The sequence below is a fragment of the Tachypleus tridentatus genome, chromosome 4 (genome assembly GCF_004210375.1).
Source record: "Tachypleus tridentatus isolate NWPU-2018 chromosome 4, ASM421037v1, whole genome shotgun sequence".
NCBI lineage: Eukaryota > Metazoa > Arthropoda > Merostomata > Xiphosura > Limulidae > Tachypleus > Tachypleus tridentatus.
The window spans coordinates 71,708,461-71,732,165 of NC_134828.1; the positions used below are offsets into that span (position 1 = coordinate 71,708,461).

The 23,705-nt window shown below is 33.5% G+C and overlaps 1 protein-coding gene across 4 annotated transcripts in view; it reads left to right on the forward strand.

Annotated features, from left to right (window-relative positions):
* Nucleotides 1–21,972, forward strand: part of LOC143249408 (neuronal acetylcholine receptor subunit alpha-7-like) — an 88,943-nt gene extending 66,971 nt beyond the window's left edge. For 2 of the 4 annotated variants that reach the window (XM_076499206.1, XM_076499208.1), the window contains 6 exons: nt 430–539; nt 2,125–2,378; nt 4,714–4,908; nt 11,489–11,575; nt 13,098–13,207; nt 19,856–21,972. In XM_076499206.1, the coding sequence (XP_076355321.1) occupies nt 430–539; nt 2,125–2,378; nt 4,714–4,908; nt 11,489–11,575; nt 13,098–13,207; nt 19,856–20,308 (1,209 nt within the window). In that variant the 3' untranslated portion in view covers nt 20,309–21,972. The remainder of the gene's footprint in view (nt 1–429; nt 540–2,124; nt 2,379–4,713; nt 4,909–11,488; nt 11,576–13,097; nt 13,208–19,855) is intronic. The other 2 variants (XM_076499204.1, XM_076499205.1) reach the window with 1 other exon arrangement.
* Nucleotides 21,973–23,705: the final 1,733 nt, after the last annotated feature.

A 23,705-nucleotide genomic window follows, 5' to 3' on the forward strand; every position in this document is an offset into this window, starting at 1 on the left:
TTTAATGTTATCGCAATCTGTTATTTGAAATAACGAAAAACCTCAAGTCTAAGAAATTTTTGTCCTCATACGATTTCAATGAATTAAATTATTTTTTAAAATATTCCTTCGCGTGGTGTCAAGGAAGTTTAAAAATAATATCCCTACTTGTGCTGAGATACATATGAGATAGTCTTGCGAACACCAACAGGACAATCACTGTATTAGGATATTCTAACAAAAGCATTAACAAGTGTTCTATTAGACCGCATCAGTATATATATATATATTGATATTCGAGATACACGTGTAGGTTTTCTTTGACATGGAGCTTACAAGAAAGTATTTCACTCAGTGTTTGTGTAAAAGCTTCAGGATGTACAACAGAGTAATAAATAAGGAAGCTTTCCGTAAGAACCCGACTTACAATCAAGCGTGTGTTTCCTATAGGAATGGGTCGATTCAAATCTCAGTTGGAATTCTTCTCAGTACGGCGGAATTAAAGACATCCGAATGAATCCAAAGTTTCTATGGAAACCAGACATCCTGATGTACAACAGGTAATTTAATTAAACATAATAGTTAATTAGATACATATGACTACATTTATAACTATTTATTAATAAAAATGATATTTTGGCGGGGGGGGGGTTCGTATGCTTAAAATTTCTGCAAACACTGGGGTTTTATTCAGTACGTGCCATGAAGTTCGACAATCACGAAATAAATTAATATGGCATTTGAAAAGCAGAATATTATCTGTTTAGGAAATTAAAAACAAAATTTCATAATTTTAAGTGTTTGTTAATAGTTAGTATTTCGACAAATTGTTTATGAAAATCGAGAAGAAAATAGATGTAAATAATTGGGACATAGTTGGTTTAAACATGGATAGTTTCAAAATAACCATCAGCCACAGGAGCTACACATCCAAATGACAACGAATTATGCTGGTATGGAATAAGGAGCTACTAAAAATGCTCGGAGAAATTAGAGGAGGTTAAAAGGTTCAGTAAAAGTTATGAAGGTTTGATAATAGAACAGATGAATTACAAGAAACTTTAAGGAATATGGCCCATAAGTTTTATTGGAAGAACCTGATTCATAACTGAATTTTAAAGGTAACACAAACGTTTTTAAAGTAATGACATTTTCAATGTCATGTTTTAAAAATGCGTTTCTCAGAAGATAAATGAAGAATACCTCAACAATAGAAACATTTACTAATATTCTCTATATTTTATTTGTTCATCGAATTCTGTATTAGACCATGACGTCAAAAAAAAAGATTACTTAGAGAAGCAGTGATTATATCTTATTTAACCCAATGGATTTTAATTAACCTGTAGAAATAGCCTCACTTTTTTTATTGAGTCTATAATCTCTTGGTAAACGTCTTCTCTTCAGAAATATGTCTTCGAATGCCTTTAATAAAGAACACTTCATGAATGGTTTAATTATATTACAAATACCACAAAAATTACTCGATTCTTAGAAACACTGATGATAAATGATAATAATTTAGATGAGAAGCTATTCTAAAATAAAATAGTTATACTCTGAAGAGAATGCGTTTGAAAAATTTATGTTATAAAATGACCACCACGTTAATCTTTTCGTCTGACTGTATAACTTAATATTAAAATGTTTAAACAAAATTACGTTTTATATCTTATTCAACAGCTATATTTTTCGTATACTTTTACTGTAATTACTATCAGCAATATTATTCGGAGATTGGATAAAACCTCCTCGTGAGTTATGAATTTCCAGATTTTCCTTTCAAAATCTCTCTCTAGTTCGTTATTTGTCAGATTTATCTCAAAAACATATTTAGCTTTTTAAACTAAATCTCTTCTCTAATTTGAAGGTTATTAGCTTTACGTTATACCTTTCTGTATCCAAATATTATTAGTTTTAATTTAAAGGCTGTGTAGCCCAGAGATTCTCGGCTTTAATTAAATATCTTCATGTATCTCAACGATTCTTCGTTTTAATTTAACCAAACAATTTAAACTTTAATTTAAAGTCTCTGTAATTGGATGATTCAGCTTTGTCTTAAAACATGTCTGTAATCCAACGATTTTTAGTTTCAATTTAAAGTCTTTGTAGCTCGACGAGTCTCACTTTACCTTATGCTTTTAGTGCCGATGAAAGAATCGATAGCACTATCCCTACGAACGTGGTTGTACAACATAACGGAACATGCACGTATATCCCACCGGGAATATTCAAAAGCACATGTAAGATCGATATAAGGTGGTTTCCTTTCGATGACCAGCAGTGCATAATGAAGTTTGGTTCATGGACCTACGATGGACGATCACTGGATTTGCGACTTTCTAGCGAAGAGGCTGATATGTCCACCTATATTGATAACGGAGAATGGATCCTATTAGGTCAGTAACAGTTACTTTGTCAAAGAAATGAAGGACCAATTATAACCGGAGGTTGAAAACTGTATATGTTTTTCAGGAGTTTTAATTTTTGTAATGATGAAAAAAAGTGAGAAACAACCATAGCTCTGTTATAAATATCAAAGTAATTTTTATGGTTGTTTGCTTAATTTTGTCTGTATATTATTGTAGTCTATATTTGTTTTAATTTTATTTAGATGTTTGCATTGTTTTTGCGTCACGTGATGAAACATCGCTTAACGACTAGCATTTTCTTGAAATATTAAGAAACGATTTGAACAATATGAGAAACAACTTAGGCGAAACTATTAGATATTTTGATTGGTTAGCTCAACCATACCACACGTCATCAAAGTTTAGAGATTGGCCGCCAGTCTTGTAACATAAACACACTTTGAAGTGCAGGAAGTATTTTGCGATAGCTTTTTGTTTGTTTGTTTGGGAATTTCGCACAAAGCTACTCGAGGGCTATCTGTGCTAGCCGTCCCTAATTTAGCAGTGTAAGACTAGAGGGAAGGCAGCTAGTCATCACCACCCACTGCCAACTCTTGGGCTACTCTTTTACCAACGAATAGTGGGATTGACCGTCACATTATACACCCCCACGGCTGGGAGGGCGAGCATGTTTAGCGCGACGCGGGCGCGAACCCGCGAACCTCGGATTACGAGTCGCACGCCTTACGCGCTTGGCCATGCCAGGCCTTTTGCGATAGCACAGGAATTCGAATCCGGATTTCAGCTTCGAAAACCATAGATCCATTACAGGGCAACCTGCACCGTTTTGTATAAGCAATACATACGTATGTGTGTAAACTTCTTGAAACAGCATTTGATGTAATCTCTTTAAAGGGCCACTCTCCAGAAATTTATTTTTAAATTAGCGAGTTTTAAGCGTAAATTATCCACTAATTGATAAACAATTGGTGCTGGTACAATGCAGTAATTGAATGAAGCAATGTTTTACAGATGCTTTTTTGTGGTTCTCTTCCCTCTACCGTAAAACGTTCTTTACACTTTGGAAGGTTGGGCGCACTAAAAGAATGGCCATAAAATTTTACTATTCGATCAAAGAAAAATAGCCTAATAGTTGGAGTTGAGTTTGGATTATTTTGAAGGCAACTTCCCGTGTAATCTGTGAGTTTATAATCATAGAGCCTAGGAGTTAGAGCACTTGATTATCAATCTGCCTGTTGAGGGATCGAAACCCTCCACTGAACATGCTATCCTTTTCATTTGAGGCTGCATAATGTGACGGTCCATTTCAATATTTGTTTGTGAAGAGTAGTTCAACAGCTGATAGTGTGCGTCGTTGACCTGCTGCCTTCCCTCTAGTATATCATTGGAAAATTAGAGACAGCTAGCCCAGACAGTTCTTCAGTAGCTTTGACTGAAATTTAACGAAAAGAAGCACACAAAATTAAGGACGGCTGTGTGAATATAAGATTTGTATTGCTTGCACGAAACTTCAGCATACATTTCAAACATAAGAGAGAACGAGCAAACTTCGATGTGTGATCGACTCTTTCCGAAGCTTCTCGAATATATTAAAGTAAAGATCACACAAATTTCAAAATCAAGTTTAATTGTCCACAATTACCTAATAAACGAAAACCTTACCGTTTATGATAAATATTTTAATAGTAAACCCAAATTATTCCGTTCACCTTTTGTCATTGTTTCCAATGCACAAAGAAGTCCAAATTTAGATTTCGTATTTTAAAATTTAATAATTAAGGAAATATAACCATGCAGTTTTAACATATTGTAGTCAAACTCAAATTGTTTTATTGTTGTGTTTTTTCTCATCTTAGTAACTACTGTTACTCAAGATAATGGAAACTGTGCAAGAAAGACTCAATACATGAATATGGTGTAGCATGATTACAGTCGCGAGTACAGGAAAGAAGTATGGGGTATATTAAGGATACCTATAGCAAACATCACAGAGCTATACAAGATAACAAACTCCTTTACCACTATAACTGTGGGCATGTTGCAGTGATCGTAGACTGAAATCGAACATAGGTTAGATTTGTTGGAAACCGCTGATGATGCACAAGCAGAAGTGTATTGACATTTCAATAAAAACTGTTGGGGTTGAAAACAAGATTATTAAAACTGTATGGTTGTATCTGGTTACTTATTTAATTAATACATTTTAATACAGCAGATATAATTTTTGACCATCTTGTATTTTATTATGTTACTTAAATCGCTTTCACATCATTCATGTCACGCTGTAATATTTAGAAGTTAACAGAAAGTAAAACATCTTCAGAATAGAGTGAACTGAAATACTTTTTTCTTATTATTATAGGTTTTAGGGGTAAACGTAATGTCATATTTTACACGTGTTGTCCAGAGCCATATGTAGATATTACCTTTACCCTACATATTAGAAGAAGAACCCTGTACCATGGATTCAATTTAATCATTCCTTGTGTGCTAATTTCTTCCATGGCGTTACTAGGTTTTGCTCTTCCTCCGGATTCTGGAGAAAAACTCACGCTTGGTAAGTGTGAATACTTGGTGATAGGGAAAATTGACTGTTGGTAAGTGTGACTATTTGATTCTCAGAAAAAATGACACAGGGTAAATCTAATAATTTGATGCTAGGAGAACTGACACTTGTGAACTTTGACCATTTGATCTAGTGTCACCAATAAGTGTGATTACCTCATTTATGGGAAACTGGCAATATCATGAAAGATTCTTTAAAACTATCGATAAATCTGATACTCATAAGCAGTCTGAATACCATATTTTGAAATAAAATCAAAATATTATTATGATGTTAATATTCGAATTCGATTCCAAGGCACATGCAACACAAGTAGTCCAATGCGTGGTGTTTGTACTAAAACAAACGCTAAACTGTAAAGTTTATTAACTTGATTTATATAAATATATTATTTTGGCAAATCTGTTACGTGAAACATTTGATTAAATATAACCTGTTTGTAACAAATGATATTTCTTGCCTCTCATGATTCTCATCTGACGAGTTGATTGGTCTGATTATTGAAATCTATGAAGAATGTCAGATATGAATTATTTTTAAGAGTTTCAGAGAGTATCTCAACTGACAAGGACTAAATTTACTAAAAATTGACATTTTAATTGATTAAAGGGTAAAAGAAAAAGTTCACATAGTTAATATTATGATGAATATCTCTGTTTTAAAGCGAAATGAACAGAACTCACAAAAAGTAACAACCCGATAGTAGTAAATACGATTGGAATGGCATTCCACTGAACTCTGAAGAGTGAGTAACAACACATGTTTTGTTATTTGGTAGCAAATTAAAAATGGGAATTGTTTTACATAATACAGGATCCACCATAAGAAGTGTAAGGATATTATATAGTCATATTTTACAAATTATCAAGGATAATCATTGTATTTTGTGTTTAGAATAAAGACTAAGGTTCGCATTTTAATGATGAACACATTGGTAATCCAACAGCGTTCGTGAGCTTTATTTCCAAAATGAATATCCCATCACTGCTTCTGAAAGAGCACACCGCCGAGAACTAGCTATTAATGTTGCTCCTTCTGAATATGTCATCAGAAGAAATTGTAGTTTCAAAACAAATGGAGTCGCCTAATATACAGCATGAGCAACAATGGAAGCGTTGTGTGAACTGTTCATAAACAGAGCATTTCTCGTAATAAACACATAAAATGGCTTCCACGATTCTCAGATTTGTCAGAAGCATTTTGATAAGTCTAACTACTTGATTCTAGGGAAAATTGATATATTATAAGTCTGATAACCTGATGACGGTAAACATTATCTCTCGGTTAGTGTGAGTATTAGACTTTCAAGATAACTGACACGTGGTAAGCGTGACTACTTGATTATAGGGAAAATTGATATGTGATATGTCTGATAATCTGATGACGGGAAACACTATCACTTAGTTAAGTGAATATTAGATTCTGGGATAACTGTCACGTGGTAAGTGTGACTAACACCGTCAGGGTTTATTTTTGGGGGTTACTTAATTGTCGAAGTGTATATCAATAAGCCAATAACACAACAGGATTTGAAAGATGACACAAAGACAGAAATTAATGGACTTACGAATGAAACTTTGACTTTTGCAATGGAAGGTGTTATTTTTGGAGTACGCCATTGTGTATCAATTCATGGTGGACACTTTCTGGACATTATTTCTGCAAAAAATAACAGTTACAAAAAATCTCACTGAGGTACAATTTCATAAATAATAGACGTAGTTTATAACAACAAACGTTATTGTCGATTATTGCAGCTTTAAACCCGTTTATTTCTTTTCGTGAACTTTGTAGAAGGGAAAGACACTCTTCGAATGTCTGACTTTTATGAAAAGAGACGTCTATTCAATGCTTAGGAGTTTTGTACGGAAAATTTGATTATGCTTTATACATTTTATATAGATATGAGATGAGCTGGCTTTTAATTAATGTGGTCATTTACCCTTAGCAAAAAATGAATGTAGGTCTCGTGTTTTCTTATTAAGTGCCTGAGTTTCTTTGTTTTGTTTAAACTGCTAGAAAGAGAGTAATTACAATAATAAGTTGTGCTTTGTACCAATTAGAAGTGATAACTATTAAAATTGAAACTAAAAACAGCTCTTGTATTCCTTTAGAATTCAATATGATCTAAAACTAAGCTGGATGGATTTAGAATAATACAGCTTATGCTGTTCTTAGATTTTGTTTGTTTGTTTAGAAATAAACACAGAGCCACACAATGGGCTATCTTGCTCTGTCCACCATGGGTATCGAAACCTAGTTTTTAGCGTTGTAAGTCCGCAGACATACTGTTGTGCCACTGGGAAACTCTTAGATCTTATGCATCCTTATGGTATGTTATTATACACGTTACTATTTTGCCATCAATTATCTATTTCTATCATGGTTGTGATTCTGGAAACTTTTAAAATTAATATTGGCTTAAATAGATATTTTCCCTGTTTAGTTTTTATGTAAAAATCATGTCTTTGTTTTTAATGTAGCAAAGTTTAATCAGATTCAAATTATTTTACATTTATTAAGCATGCAATATGTTGTCGAGCTCGTAAGCCTACTTCAAGAAATATTATTTCTACAAGTTGCCTTTTACAAGAAAGTACTTTTCATCCACCTGAGAAAGTGAGTCCGTGCATATCAATTGAGGCTCGTTTTTGAAGGGCGTGTATGAATCTTAACTGAGTTGGTCGATATTTTGTTGTTGACATATGAAATGAAAAACACAGTTTAAAATACAGCAGCACTAATTTTATTACCTTGCTAACAAATATTCCATCATTCTGGTTTGTCTACGATTCTGAGTGCTAGTAAAAGCTGCAAAATTTGTTCTTCAGTCTAGAATAACCTGTGGTCCAGCGGTAAATTCACGTGTTTAAAACTCGAAAATTTGGAGCTCGATACCTTGCTGTGAAGAGAGCGCAGAGAGTCCGTTTTCTATTTTTTGATTAATAATCAAATATAGAAAATATTAGTGTTAAATTTTCCGTAATAAATCTGTAATCCGCTTTCTAGTATTCAAGAACTCATATTAACTATTTTAAAAACGCAAATAAAAATCTCTTATCAGTGCGATTGTTTTAATTAAAGCATCTATTTTATAAGAAAGTTATTGTTTTTTTTAATTAAGCACAAAGCTACACAATGGGCTGTCTGTGCTCTGCCCACCACAAGTATCGAAACCTGGCTTCTAGCGTTATAAGTCCGCAGACATACCACTGAGCCACTAGGAGGGTAAGAAAGTGTGTGTGTGTGTGTGTTTTTCTTATAGCAAAGCCACATCGGGCTATCTGCTCAGCCCACCGAGGGGAATCGAACCCTGATTTTAGCGTTGTAAATCCGGAGACATACCGCTGTTCTAGCGAGGGGCCGGGTAAAAAAGTTGAAACAGTATATCTTTATGCATAATGTTTTAGACTTCACTAATTTTTAAATAGCTGAAAAATCGCAAGAAAAGCTCTCCGCACATTTTAACAAATAAATCACAAAATTAATGGTTAAGACTATTTTAACCTATTAGCTGAAATGTAGCTTCATTTATCACTTTAATTTTGAAAATCCTTTGTTTTTGTCATTATGCTATTTTTACAGCTGATTACAGTTATTGAAAGTTGAAAGAGATAGCTGTAACTTCGATGTGATTAGTTATCAGGAAATAATTTGCACACGACTCTATTCACTTATGTTGTCAGTAGCGTGATTTTTGATTCTTCCTTACTGGTATGCACTTTCAACTTAGTCTAATCGATATAACCGCTAAGAATGATAACCTCGTGACGTATTGAATACGCGTAACTGTCCAATCACAAAGTGACACTTTAATATGCTGACGTGACAGTGAATTGAAAAATAACATTGATGATAGGAATATAAATTGAAAATGGTTTTATTAAGCTTTAATATTTACAAAAACGTTCAGTTAAAGAAAAAAAAACAAACCAACTCACACACACAAACAATATTAAGCACAATGGACAAACTAATTTACAGAATCCAATATGTGCTTAACAAGAAACAATAAACATTGAGAGGATTTATAAATTACCTAATTTCCTGCTGATAAGTTAGAAAATTGTATTTTTTTTTCATTTTTGAAAGACACCCGTTTCATGATAAAAGTAAATTCCAAGAAAAAGTGAATCATAATATCATCTTCCTTCAGAGACGGATATGTTATAACACTATCCGCGTAATGTTAACACCTTTTACACTGTTTCATGCCCAGAAGAAATAATAATTTTCAAGTGTTTAAGAACTGTGATTTTAGTTTTTGTTTATTTGTGTAAAGTAAAGCACAAAACTATATACCGGGCTATGTGTGCTTTGCTAACCAGATGCCGAAACCCGGTTTCTTGTGTTCTATATCCGTTGTGCCACTGAGGGCCATGATTTTAATAAACAATTTTTAATAAAACAATAGTATATTCCATTAAGACAATGTTCAAAGGGAACCTAATATGTTTCCTAACCATTAATATTAACTTAGAATTTGCAAAAATACTAAATTAGAAATAACTTATTTTTAGTTAATTCTCTGATCCACAACAAATAGACGAATCCAGTGTTTTCACGACTTAAGTTCCAAGCTTGTAATTTCAGGCCAACTAATAAAACAACAAAATTTAATTGTCTGACGTAGCCGAGTGGTTAATTTTTTCCTGGCTATGAAACTGGGGTTCTGTTGGTGCAAAAACACACTTCGCACTTTGGTGCTGTAGGTGCGATATAAACGTGACGGTCATATCCCATTATTGTTCAAAAAGGAGTGTCCCAAAAGTTTAAATTGGATATCGTTAACTGACTGCTTTCTCTCTAGCCTATGGGTTTAAAATTAGGAAAAGTTATGGGCAATTAGTCCTTATGTAGCTTTGCCCAAAAATATGAAACAGATCTTAAAGTTTATGATTCATATTTAATTTGTTTATTCAAGAATATTTGATATAAATTCCTTGACTTGTTCTAATTGATTATAATACATTGTGATCAGAAATCACAAGTAATTCGACTATCCAACTAAAAGTTGGAGGTTAAGAAAGTGTTGTTGTTGTTGTTTTGAATTAAACATAAAGCTACACAATGAGCTATCTGTGCTCTGCCCACCACGGGTATCGAAACCCGGTTTTAAGCGTTGTAAGTCTGCAGACATACTACTGAGTCACTGAGGGTAAGAAAGTGTTATTAAATTAAATGAATTAAATAAAAACACACTCACAACTTTGTTTTTCAGGCAAAGGTTTAAATTTTATGTTCCCTCAAACTCATTCTGCTCAAGTTAATATTTGAAAACATAATGATACATTTCATCTTTGATTTGACTTAACGAATTGACTATATAAGTTTACCACGATTTTCATCTTAACAGTCAGACAGGGAATGTTATTGCAACTGGTCAAGACAGGAATTATTTCATTAAATTTTATTTATATTTCAATTTCTATTATATTTGCTACTTTTCAGATGGGCCTGGCATGGTTAGGTGTGTTACGGCGTTCAACTCATAATCTGAGGGTCGTAGGTTAGAATCCCAGTCACACCAAACATGCTCGCCCTTTCAGCCCTGGGGGCGTTATAATGTGACGGTCAGTTCTACTATTCGTTGGTAATAGAGTAGCCCAAGAGTTGGCGCTGGGTGGTGATGACTAGCTGCCTTCCATCTAGTCTTACGCTGCTAAATTAGGGACGGCTAGCGCAGATAGCTCTCGAGTAGCTTTGCGCGAAATTAAAAAAAACAAACAAACTTATCAGATACTGACAAGGCCCGATAAATTTCTAGTAGTTTTGCTATTTATCAGATACTGAAAAGGCCCGATAAATTTGTAGTAACTTTTGCTACTTATCAGATACTGACAAGACCCGAAAATTTTCTAGTATCTTTGCTACTTATCAGATACTGACAAGGCCCGATATTTAGGATAACAGATTTTCACACATCACCAATTACGTTTTTCTTTCAGATAATTTATGTTTGTCACTGTCTGAAATCAGTGCATTAGTTGTATCTTTATGTACGTTAGTTTTGTTTTCATGGCGTTTCCGAAAATCATCTGCCACAGGCTGAACACATTTACTGAATTGTTTTTAACAAATTATCCTTAAAATTTATACAATGCTGAAATTGTTCAATCCATGTCACCTCTAGACGTTCATCGATATTCAGTGCCGTTGTCTGAAAAAAAAGTTGTATAAAAAATAGGGCAGTAAATGTCAGTTTCTTCTCTGTTACAACGATAACTGACTTTTGGAGCAGTCTGTATTGTATTACTTATTAAACGCATGTTAGCAAACGTATGTTGTTTTTGTATATAAAGCAACTCTATTTAGTACTTATTTATATAACACATTAAGGACAAGGCTTCCAATATATTGTTGTTTTGAAATATTTTCGGACTTGTTATTAAAACAGTGGAGAAAAAACTTTCCAGTTTTATCTTTGTTTTGCACCGTACAGTGCAGCTCATCACAACTAAACAAGAATAAACGATAAAGGTAAAAAACAAGTTACTGGTCATTAAGTGTCTCACGATCCATCAGCCAGTAATAAAAAAATGTGATAATTATGAAACTTTTTTTTTTTCAGGTGTCACCATTCTTCTTTCCCTCACTGTCTTCATGTTACAGTTGGCTCAAACACTTCCTCCGACATCAGACGCAGTATCAATTATTGGTAAGTTATCTTCTTCCTCAGATACTTCCAGCAGGCTGGAAACGTTCGCCACGGATTCTTAAAGATTATGTAATTTCAAAGAAGTTAATAGGCTTACGAACGTTTTTGTGAGAGATCGAAAAACAAAACTTAGTTCCATTAATCTAAAGTCGGGATTGTTTCCAATTGATACTAATACATAACTTAAAACCGTTTTAGATCGGGAAATGTTGTTTGTAATTTGAATTAGGTTTATTAATATAATTAAAGTTCAGTGTGTCCCAGCCATTGTTTGTTTAGGAAATATTATTGCACAGTTAAAGTATGTATTTTCACGTTACTGGGTGAACAGAAAGAAGATAGTTTATCATTGACTTACGTATGTAATGCTTCCTTCTGTACTTTTATTAACGTTTGTTTGTTTTTACGTTAAATATTTAGGTAAATAGGAAGTTTAAAAAGTCTTAACTAAACACTTGATTCAAGGACAATAGAGATGCATTTACCCGTTGCGATGCATTAGTGTTTTGGATACTTATTAGACTACTACATTGTTTCTTAAGCTCTGTTGGTACATCTCCTGTTCTTCTTGTCTTTAGTACTTAACACCCATAGCTATATATTCCAAAATGTACGTACATTGGTAAAGAAATTCACTATGCCACTATAACTAAATATCAAAAATAAAATGAACCATCGTTTCAAACTGACCTGCATCTAAATACATAATAACGTAAATTGTATAATAAATTTTATTATCTGTTAATAAAAACGTGAGCGATTTTTGTGTAACTTCCACGTCAACCCTGGGGGAGAGGCTATGTCTATCAGTTTTAGAACACTGGCCTAGTAATTACTACGTCGAGTTGAGACTCGAAGAACCCAGGGTTCGAGGCGTGCTGCAACTCAACAAGCTTCGTATTTTATTTGCCAGTCAATCCCGTTATTTGGTTTCAAGTGAGATAAGGCCCTTTGGATGCTAGTTGCTGCTCACTTTCTGCATTTCCTTTGTCCAGTTGTTCAAAAGTAGGGACAGCTATACTGAACCGTAAAGGTTTGTGACTTGGCTGTTTATCTTATGTTCCGTTCAGGCTGTAAAAGCCAAAGATATTTGACTTTCACCAGAAGGAGTTAGACAAAGGCATATTTTTTTAATAGCCATATTAATAAGCTTATAAACTTGTAAATTCTGTATCAATCCGAGAAAAAATTTGAACTAACGCTAGTTCTGGATATTAAGAAAAACAAGTGAAAACATAACCACTTAGAAAATTCAAGTTAATTCAATACTCCACGGTGATTCATTAAATGCATTAAACCAGATAAGTGGATTATCATCATACATTATCCAGATGGTGGCTAGATATATTGATATGAAATAAAATTATGTAAATCACAATAATTCTTTGCCATTCGGTTGGAAAACATTACTATAAACATCGCTAAATAGTATTGGTGAAAAGTTAAAGAAGATGAAAAAATATATGTGGGTTTCTACAGGTTAAGAAATGACATGACTATTTTGCTTCTTTTTTTCCTCTAGGGACTTACTTTGCTTGCACCATGATCATGGTAGCATTTTCAGTGGTAATGACAGTTGTAGTTCTTAACTACCATCACCGTAACTCTGGTACTCATGAGATGCCGCAATGTGTAAGTATGATATTAGCATTAATATTAACTTTAGGGCAATCTACCTACTTCTATCAAAAGTACACTTTTATTACGTTCTTACATATAGACATTAGCTGGTTTTATTTCATCAATTACATACTTTCGCAGTTAACGATGTTTTCGGCCATAAACCAAATAATATCTTAAGCGTTCTGTCAATTTAGGTTAGTCCCAATTCCACGTATTAAATTAACAACACAAACCAATCTCTATATAAGAAATTAAAAGTAATAAGGCTCGGTATCTTAAACTTTCTAACCAAAGTTCTTAATGAAAATAACATTACAGAATATATTTTGCTCGCTTACGGAATATACAAACATTACTTATTGGCTTTAATTATTGTAGGTTTAACGTTCGTTGGGCAACGTAATCAGTCTGATTACGTAAAGCTAAAATTCCCGCAATCCTCTCTAAAAATGAAAACCCATTAACCTGCTCCGATAGTGTCATTCTAGAACGGCCTATCATGTAAGATAAATTACTATGTTTCGTGTTCAGGTGTAAAATCAAATAGCGTGAAAGTACTAAAAATAGAGACAAAACCTAATGTTTATTAAGATAAAAATTAAAAAGTAGTAATACAGAAGTAAAAAATAACTATGTTAAATGTTACAGAAAATAAAAAAAATATCAAACATACTATGAGGTGTGTCTAAACACAAGTAAACCGAATTTAACTTTACTTGAAGCATATAACAGGAAGTAATAAATCTTCTGTAACAACAAAAAGGTAATCGAAAAAAAATCAAGAAAGTTTAACAATAATAATAATAAGGGTTAGAAAAAAGAAGTTTCAAAAATGATTAATATATTAATTAAAGTAATTAGCAAAACTATTGCGTAACTTAACCAATAATGTTATGTTATACCATATATGGAACAGTTTTAAAAAGCCTGTATGAACTGTATATACAGTGAAAACCAAAGATTGTCAATACGTTTTCCAGTGGCATAGAGGTATGTCTGGAGACTCGCGCCGTTAGAAACAGGGTTTCGATACCAGTGGTGGGCAGAGCACACATAACCCATTGTGTAGCTTTGTACTTAATTCCAAACAAACTTGTCAGTATATTAATACCGTTATATATTACAAAACTACAACTTATAAACCCTTCCCGTGGCGCTGCGATTGCCCATAACCTCTTTTAAATTTGATTATTATTTCATTGAAAATATATGCGATGTTGTTGTGAGCGAGTTCCTTTTTAATCGCTGATGATTAGTTGCCTTTCCTCTAGTCTCTTACTTCAAACTCAGGGTCATATATTTCTCTGGTAGCTTTGCGAAAAATTCAATCATAAATCTTTATTCATAAAACAAATTATTTCGAAATATGAACAGATTTTTTTCCTATTTTTATCTCGGACTGGCATGGCCAGGTGGTTAAGTCACTAGGCCCGTAATCCGAGGGTGGCGGGTTCAAATCCCCGTCACACTAAACATGCTCGCCCTTTCAGCCGTGGAGGCGTTATAATGTAACGTTCAATCCCATTATTCGTTGGTAAAAAAGTCGCCCAACAGTTTGAAATGGGTGGTGACGAATAGCTGCCTTCCCTCTGGTCTTACACTGCTCAATTAGGGACGGCGAACGCATACAGACCTTGTGTAGCTTTGCGCGAAATTCAAACCAAAATTTATTTTTACCAAATGGCATATTTGTTTTTTGAGATGAGCTGGTTTGTTTTGAATTTTGCGTCGGGCCTTTTTGACATGACACTATCAGAGACAATGGAATATATTTGGATTTTGGGCTATTGGTGCATCTTATTTGCTATATTAACCATTTGATTCAAAACTGAAACAACGACATTCCATGAGATGCATACACACGTCTCCCCATTCAAAGTGACACTTTGCTAGAGGTCAAAACTGAGAAACACGTGCTCCTGATTACGTTGTTTATGGACACTATTTTGAAACAAGAAATAAGTATTTTTCAGTGAAGGTTTTTCATTGATCCCAGAATTAAACTGTATTTTTTTTTAATTCCAAGATTTACTTCTATTGAAACAGATTCTATGGCGTACTTGGGCCTTTAAAGGCCTTGTAGAAATAAAATAACCTTAACCTTATTAATGTTACGTTATTTACAAGTAAAAGAACACATACAAAAAAATAAAAAATAAAAACATGTTTCCGACTGTTTCGCACATTATTACGACACGTTGTATTGGGGGTAGTGTGACTTGTGTATCAGGTGGATTCCTGGGTCCAAAAATATCAGTTTCGTGTAACTTACAAGTGTAATTCAACAGACTACTGATCTTTTGAGAATTCGGTCAGACAGTTTCCTGGGGCGGCTGTTTCGGCTACTTTGCATACCGTACGTCACTCTCTGCAATTTTTGTCATCAAAATACTTGGATTAGCGCTAAACTTAGTTTGAAATACACAACTGCTATAAAATATTTTGCGGGCTTATAAAGGTGAAGAATCAATACAAACAAACCACTTATCAACTCGAAATAGCAAGCAACTTAAACGAAAACGAAATAGAAACACAGCCTAATTACTGCTTTAAAAGATCACTATATAGTATTAATACTCTTGTATTATCTGGAATGTTTCAATTCATTATTTTGCAGTACGAAAATAGCTAGAAATTCTGGATAAATAATTGGGCATACAACTAATTTTATTAGAATGAATTAACTTGATAATAAACTACCATCGTAGTTGTCTGAAAACCAACCCGAACATTTCTTGTGTGTCACTTCCAACATCAAGTAATGTCTGATTGTAAAAAACGCATGAAACGTTTACGTAGTATGCTGTAAACTCATAAATTCGGAGAACCAATATTTAAATTAATAAAGAAAGCCGAAATTCCTAAAATCAAATTCTCATTGAAAACAGGAAAAACTGAGATGAAGACCATAAAATATCAATTTATCAAAGGCTTAGTTCAGTGCAGAGAGATCTTAGGTTGTTTGTTTCTTTAGCCTAACTTAAAACTTAACTAGTTTAAAAGCACCAGTTGTACTACAGAAGTATAATTACTATTTGGGATGTGACTCGGACAAAGAAGTATCTTCCTTTCGTGTAGTAATCGACTTCGTTTGAAGCAAGGTAGTAACGTTTATAAATTGTTTATCAGTTGTAATTACCTTATCCAGACTAGCGACAAATGAAGAATTGAACTAGAAACATAATGCAGAAAAAGCCCTTTAGGAACCGCTGCTTCACGTAATGAAACCACCTAAAATATACATTCAAGCCTCTTTACTATGATTACTTAAAGAAGAAGTATATTGTAACAAGATACAACAGTACCTTCTGTACTGTAAATAGGAAATGCTCTTAAAAGTTGCTAGTATCACTTTGTCTATCAAGGTACACAATACGTGGGGTATTTTGAAGCTATATATGCTTGTATATATCATTCAGTAAAACTTAAAGATTAACCAGAACATCCCAATTATAAAAGATGTAAACGAGGGATTCACGGAAAAGGTTTTTATATGTGATGTAATTTATCCAAATGTTTTGCTGCAATAACACTTTAAAAAGTTATCGTTGTGAGGGAAGTTTATACGTTCATATGATAACAAACGACACATGGCCCGGCATGGCCAAGCGTGTTGAGGCGTGCGACTCGTAATCTGAAAGTCGCGGGTTCGCATCCCCGTCGCGCCAAACATGCTCGCCCTTTCACCCGTGGGGGCGTTATAATGTGACGGTCAATCCCACTATTCGTTGGTAAAAGAGTAGCCCAAGGGTTGGCGGTGGGTGGTGACGACTAGCTGCCTTCCATATAGTCTTACACTGCTAAATTAGGGACGGCTAGCACAGACAGCCCTCGAGTAGCTTTGTGCGAAATTCAAAAACAAACAAACAAACACTCTTCTCTAAAATCAGATGTGAATTTTACCTTGAAAGGAGCAAGGTAATACTAATTCAAAATGGTATTAACGGACGTGTGGTTTATCAGAAGCTACTGCTAAGAAGAGGTAACCAAAACAAAAGATTGAAATAGGCAATGAAAGAAGAGACAATCAAACCAAAATAAAGAAACTGGCATTGATCCATAAACAGTGATTGAGCAAAAGCAGATGTGTACTCTCTAGAGACGAATTTAAGTTCAAATTGTTTGGCAGTAATGAAACACGGTTGGTTTGATGGTATTATAGCCAATATGCAACATCTGTAGTAAAGGAAGATTGAACGTCAGTACAAATATAGAGCTACACATCGATCAATGGTATCGTCTATCTAGATGACGCTTATTACAGATTTTATCATCATGTAAGTCCCATCACGGAATATGACCAGGTGATCAGGGAGCCTGACTCGCAATTTAACAGTTGCGGGTTCAAATCACCGCCCATCCTCCCCAACATACACGTCCTTTCACCAGGGACGTTATAATATGACAGTCAATTCCACTGTTCGTTGAGTTAGTGATGGATGATGATAACTAGCTACCTTACTTCTAGACTTTTACTGCTAAATTAAGAATGGCTAGCGCAGATAGCTCTCACATATCTTTGCGCGAAATTCACACACATACACACACAAAACAACCAAACCCTCACAAACATGACTTATTGGTTCAAAGCATATAGTAAATGTTGTAAAACGATATGGAATACCCACAGTCACTCACCTGCACAATGTACAGATATTGACATTCATGAGTCTATGTATAAATTGAGAAGGTTAAAAGATTACTAAGCAATTTGGCTGAATTGGAAGGAGTAATACAGGTCATTTAAACAATATTTCACAATCGTACATTGATAAATCGTACATCTGCATGAAGACAAGGTTTAGTCCATTGTGAAAAGAAGAGGATTCGCATTAAAAGCACTTGTACTTTATAGAATCTCTTTGGTTTTTTTAACCACAGTTATCATTATTGGATTTTTTTCCCTGAAGAATAAAGATGCAAGTTCGACTGGACTAACACTTCCTACTTATTTCAAGCATTTATCCTTTTTTTGATATTTTATATTGAGCAAATGCAGAGGCCGAGTAAATTATATAAAAATGTTGCTAAAGCCTCAATACGTTGTGAGAGTTCACGTCCTCACGACTGGTTACTCTTCAATTAATGGACATGCGTCTACAGCGTAGTTTTCATTGCAAAAGGTTCCATTGTGAGAGTTTTATGTTATACTAACATATGAAGTTATGTCTTCATAAGGAATAGCACGAATACCCCCTTCATTCTTCAGCTGCTTGGGATATGCAGAGGTTGAACAAAAGCATGACTATAAACATTTTCTTGGTGAACTCTGTTGACTTCCTTCACAATGAAAGATACGTCTTGGTTATAATGTGTATTGTGGCGTGGAACACGTGGGCGGCTTTTCTTACCATCATTTCTGTTTATGGATTCATACCTGTTACATGGTGCTACAGCTGGGGTACGACTTTTAGAAGTCTCTTTTAGGATAGTCATGGAGCTTCAATCTAGTCCGTGTTTTTTTTTCTCGAATGTCTTTAAATACAAGAGATTTCGCCGTCTTGAAAATTATAAATCTCCGATCTAAACACATCTCTATGATCCGAGTTTATAAAAAAAAATGTGTTGCAACATGTTGTTACACACCCTTCTCAAAAACGACCACTTATCGGTGGCTTACTGATTGCGGATGTAAAAATGTAGTTCCACCTTACATTTATATAAGCTGTGTTGGTCACGTGACTTGCAAATGTACATATTGTACTCAACCTTCTGTATGAAGTCTTAATATTTTAACTGGCGATGCTCGATCTAGCATACTTATATTTGCTTTTTAATGTCATACACGAGTAAAATATTATTACAAAAATATCACTCAGCAATTTTGTCTTTTTCTTGGTAGTTTGTTAACATTTAGTGTTTCTTTTCTGTAACTCAGTAATATACAAAAAAGAGTATCTGCTTTCTATCTAACAATACATAAGATATATTTTTCATCTTTACAATATTTTAAAGAAGAAATTGTATAATATCTCCTACTGGGTCAGTGATAAATTTATAGATTTACAATGCCGGGTTTGATTTCTCGCAATGGACAGAGAGCCGAGTCTAAAACAAGAAGTTACTGAAAAATCGTAAAAGAGTGACAATAAATAGACTATTTAAGTAACAACCATAAACACATACACACAAACATAAAGATAACGCTGTTAACAAGTTGTATTTTATTTTGCGCCAATATAACTTGGAACTAAAAATGAACAAAAATAATTGATTGTTTGAAACTTCGCGCAAAGCTACACGAGGGTTATATTCGCTAGCCATTCATAATTTTGCAGTATAAGACTAGAGGGAAGGCAGCTAGTCATCACCACCCACCGTCAACTCTTGGACTGCTCTTTTACCAACGAATAGTGAGAGTGACCGTCACACTATAACGCCCGCACGGCTGAAAGAGCGAGCATGTTTGGCGTGACGGGGATTCGAATCCACGACTCTCGGATTGTGGGTCGTGCGCCCTAATCACTTGCCCATGCTGGGACGAAAATGGGTGCAGCAGACAGAAACAAATGATTGACGCTCAAAACTTTAATAATACTAGATTTTAGGACTACATTTTCAGTTATGGTTTCTGGCAAACAAACAACAACAACAAAAGACAAATAAAAACCGAAGCAAAAATTTAAAACACTCTAATCTTTTTTTTTTTCAATGTAGATTAAAACATTGTTCTTAAAATGGCTTCCATTTTTCCTGCGGATGAAGCGACGTGGAAGGAAGACGAATTCACGACATGTATTTTTCCAAAACAAGATGAAAGAGATGGACAGGAAAGAACGGTCTTCTAGAAGCTTGATCGCCAATGTTTTGGACATTGATGACGACTTTCGTTCCCATAACAGTACCACAAGCTACTTATCAGTCCGCACTAATGAAGAGACGGTGAACAGTCACGTCTGTGGAGTTGCGCAAAGGGAAATTAGTACAATTATTCGGGAACTCCGATTTATAACTAATCGCTTGAAAACTGAAGATGAAGCAGCTGTAATCATAAACGAATGGAAATTTGCTGCCATGGTGATGGACAGAGTTTGTTTAATTCTTTTCACCTTATTTACATTCCTTTCAACATTTGCGTGCCTTTTTACAACGCCACACCTTGTCGCTTAATTAATTAATGTTATGAGAGTATTCTCACTATATCAACATACTAGTAAGATATTCATTGGATGGTACATTTAACCGGATGGATTAAAATTTACCCAACGTAAATGCATATATATTTAAATAAACCGAGATTTGATTGCTTGGGTTCATATACTGGTCGGCTAATTGCTTTCGTCTATTTTTAAAATGTAGATAGAACTGATGGAAGATAATAGGCATATTTTTTTCTTGTAGTTTCCATATAACTCACCACATCACGCTGCTGTCAAATGCTTTATGTGCCATGATTAAACGACGTGGAATTAGTAACTTGGAATATACATAAAAATTCACATTTTGTAATTTTCTAAAACTATTTCAAACTTATTAAAATGTTATTTAATAATTGTATTGAGTTTATAATCACAAAGCTTCCAATATTGTTTTTAAAACAACACATACCTTTAAAGTAAAACATTGGTTACGTTCGTTTTAATTAAATGTAATATGTGAATTTCAACATTCCTTTATTATTTAAAGTTAATATAAAACGAGAAATCTTACTTTCTGGTATTTTATTTTTTCACGTCGAATTACTATTTGCAACTTTTATTATAGCGTGTACAACCACTAAATTCTAAGGAAAAAATGTTTTAACAACAAGAAATATTCAAGAACTTTATAATAACAAAAAAGATTTCCATTAGTAAATATTCAAATTTTACAGTCAGTTATTGGAAGTGAAAATCAAAAACAAAAAATAATATATTTTACAATTTGTGTTGTGGACAATCGTAGTAAATATGTAACTAAGAATAATCTTGCGAAAGTTAGTAATAATTACAATAAACTGATTTAACCTAATTGGTTCATGAAAACTGATGACATAAGTAGCGTCTATACCATAGTATGACTATATTATACGTGCTACTAAGCAAAAGGCCTCGTTTGTTTGTAGCAGGTTTAATGTGCTTTACACACTGTGACTTACTTTTTCCTTACTTCCACTCAGAAATTCTGAAAATTATTAGTAAATGGTAAATCGAATGAGTAACGAAACTATAAACTAAAGATACGAATATTTCCTTCAGTAAATAATTATTTGAAATGTATCCACGTTGAAGCAAGAGTTCGTGAACACGATAAACCTTCTGAATTTCTAACTGTTATGTTAATCAGTTTTCATGACTTGGATGTTACCGAGTAATCCAAAAGGTATGTGTTTTATAGAAATTAATTTATCTAAAAAATAAACAAAATAGAAAATAAACTAAAAGTTTCCGTTTAGTCATTTAATTTTAAGTATTTCTGTTAATTTCAAACGCAATCTGAAGCGTTATTCCAAATCTTCTTTTTTAAATCTTAAATAATCTCTTATTTACATGAATACTGTGTTATGAAAACATTACGTTTCAAGTAAAATTGTACCAAAAGTACCTGGGACAGACTTTTAATGTAATCTTCCCATGAAAAGAATTCAAACAAATTTAGAATAGGTCTAGTCCCATCATGAGTATATTTTACAAACCTTTAAACATTTCTAAAAGCTTTTGTAACAGTTATATAATATGCCATTCGTGTCGCTGTTGTAAAATGTTATGATTATCTGTGTATTATTTATCTTTTGACTTTTTTATGTGATTCTTGGGAAACATTTATGTAAATTTCATGTATTATACTAAAAATTTCATTACTTGAGATATTTGTGATTTGTTATATATCAATGTTCTACAATAAAACAAATATGAACAACAAATTTGATATTTAGGATAATAAAGCAAACCACACGAACAATTTACAACGGTACACAATCTTAGAAAACATAGTCCTTAATGATTCTTTGTACAAACTAACTTCTCTCTAAAAAATAACGTTGTTGTAGATGGTTAAATATCTATAAACCCGTTTATGAATTTATATTTTATGACATGATTTCGAACTGATCTTCATAAAGTTAAACTTGTTTAGTTGTCCATGTTAATAGCCACGTCTTTTGAAATCTAGATAAGTTAAAAACGACATTACATTGAACATAATATTAAAGCCCTCCCAATGGCACAACGGATGTCTACGGACTTACAAAGCTAGAATTTGGATTTGATACACATGATGTTGCTCTGTACTCAAATGCAATCAAAGAAACATAATTTTAAAAGTTCTCGATGCTCAAATGTATATTTCGCTTATGCGAAAAATCAGTATAACCTATAACGAAATAGACTATCATGACTGGTGTGGCGGGAGACGTATAAGATTATAGAAGACCAAGAAATTAGGACCTCAAAATAATGTATGAGAAAAAGGTTGGCTGGAAATGTAAAAAATAATAGCAAGCATTTCTTTAAGTACGTTAAGGGTAAACAAAATGTTAGCATGGGGTAGGACCCTTGAGGGATGGTAAAGGAAGGTTAGTAACTGATGGCTATGAAATCCCAAGATTATCAACTTTTATTTTGTTCAGTTTTTGCTAGTGAAAATTTAGGTAGTATCCTTTATCTTGAACATTTCATAAATGGAAGCAGGGTCAGACAATATGATTTCATTAATTTTGAAATTTTCTAGAAAATATTGAGAAGATTAAGAATGATAAGGCTCCTGAACCACATAATATTTCCCCAAGGATTTTATAGGAGATTAATGACTACATATGTGAGTCACTTGCTACTATATCTTGTGAATCTCTAAATAGTAAGCAGGTGTCAAAGGATTGTAAGTTAGTAAATGCCATTTCTTTTTTCAAGGGATGTAATAAAAATTGTCCCAAAAACTATAGGCCCATAATAATATACTGCATCAGTTGTGTGAAATGTTTTAGAAAGTCAGATAAAAGATGCCTTGTAAAGTCATTTAACAAAGTTTAGAAGTTTAATGGTTAGTTAACATGATTTCACCAAGGGAAAACTCGTGCCTTCAAAATCTTTTGACATTCTTTGAAAAGGTTACTGCTTATGTAGATCAGTGTAAGGGCGTAATTTTAAGAAGAAATTTGTCAAGGTTCCATATACAAGGCTTATAAAAATTATCTCTATAGGTGTGAGGGATTAGTTAGCTAGTTTTATGAAAGCATGGTTGGGTGGAAGAAAGCAGAGAGTTGTTATAAATGAAGTTCAGTGAAACTATTAATACAATAAGTGGGGTAACTGAGGGCTCAATATTAAAACCTTTGCTCTTTTTATTTACATCAATAACACAAAAGAAAGAATATCTAATAAATTATTTAAATTTGTTGATGAATTAAGGTCTTGGGTGTTGCTATGAAGAGGATGCTGCTGCCTTACAGAAGGGTAAAGATAATTTAGTGATTGCACAAGTAAATGGCAGATGGATTTTAATTATAGAAATTGGAAGTTAATGCGCGTGGATTATCATAATTATAAATTGGAAGGAAATAACTTTAACAGGGATCTTGGTATAGTGGTTT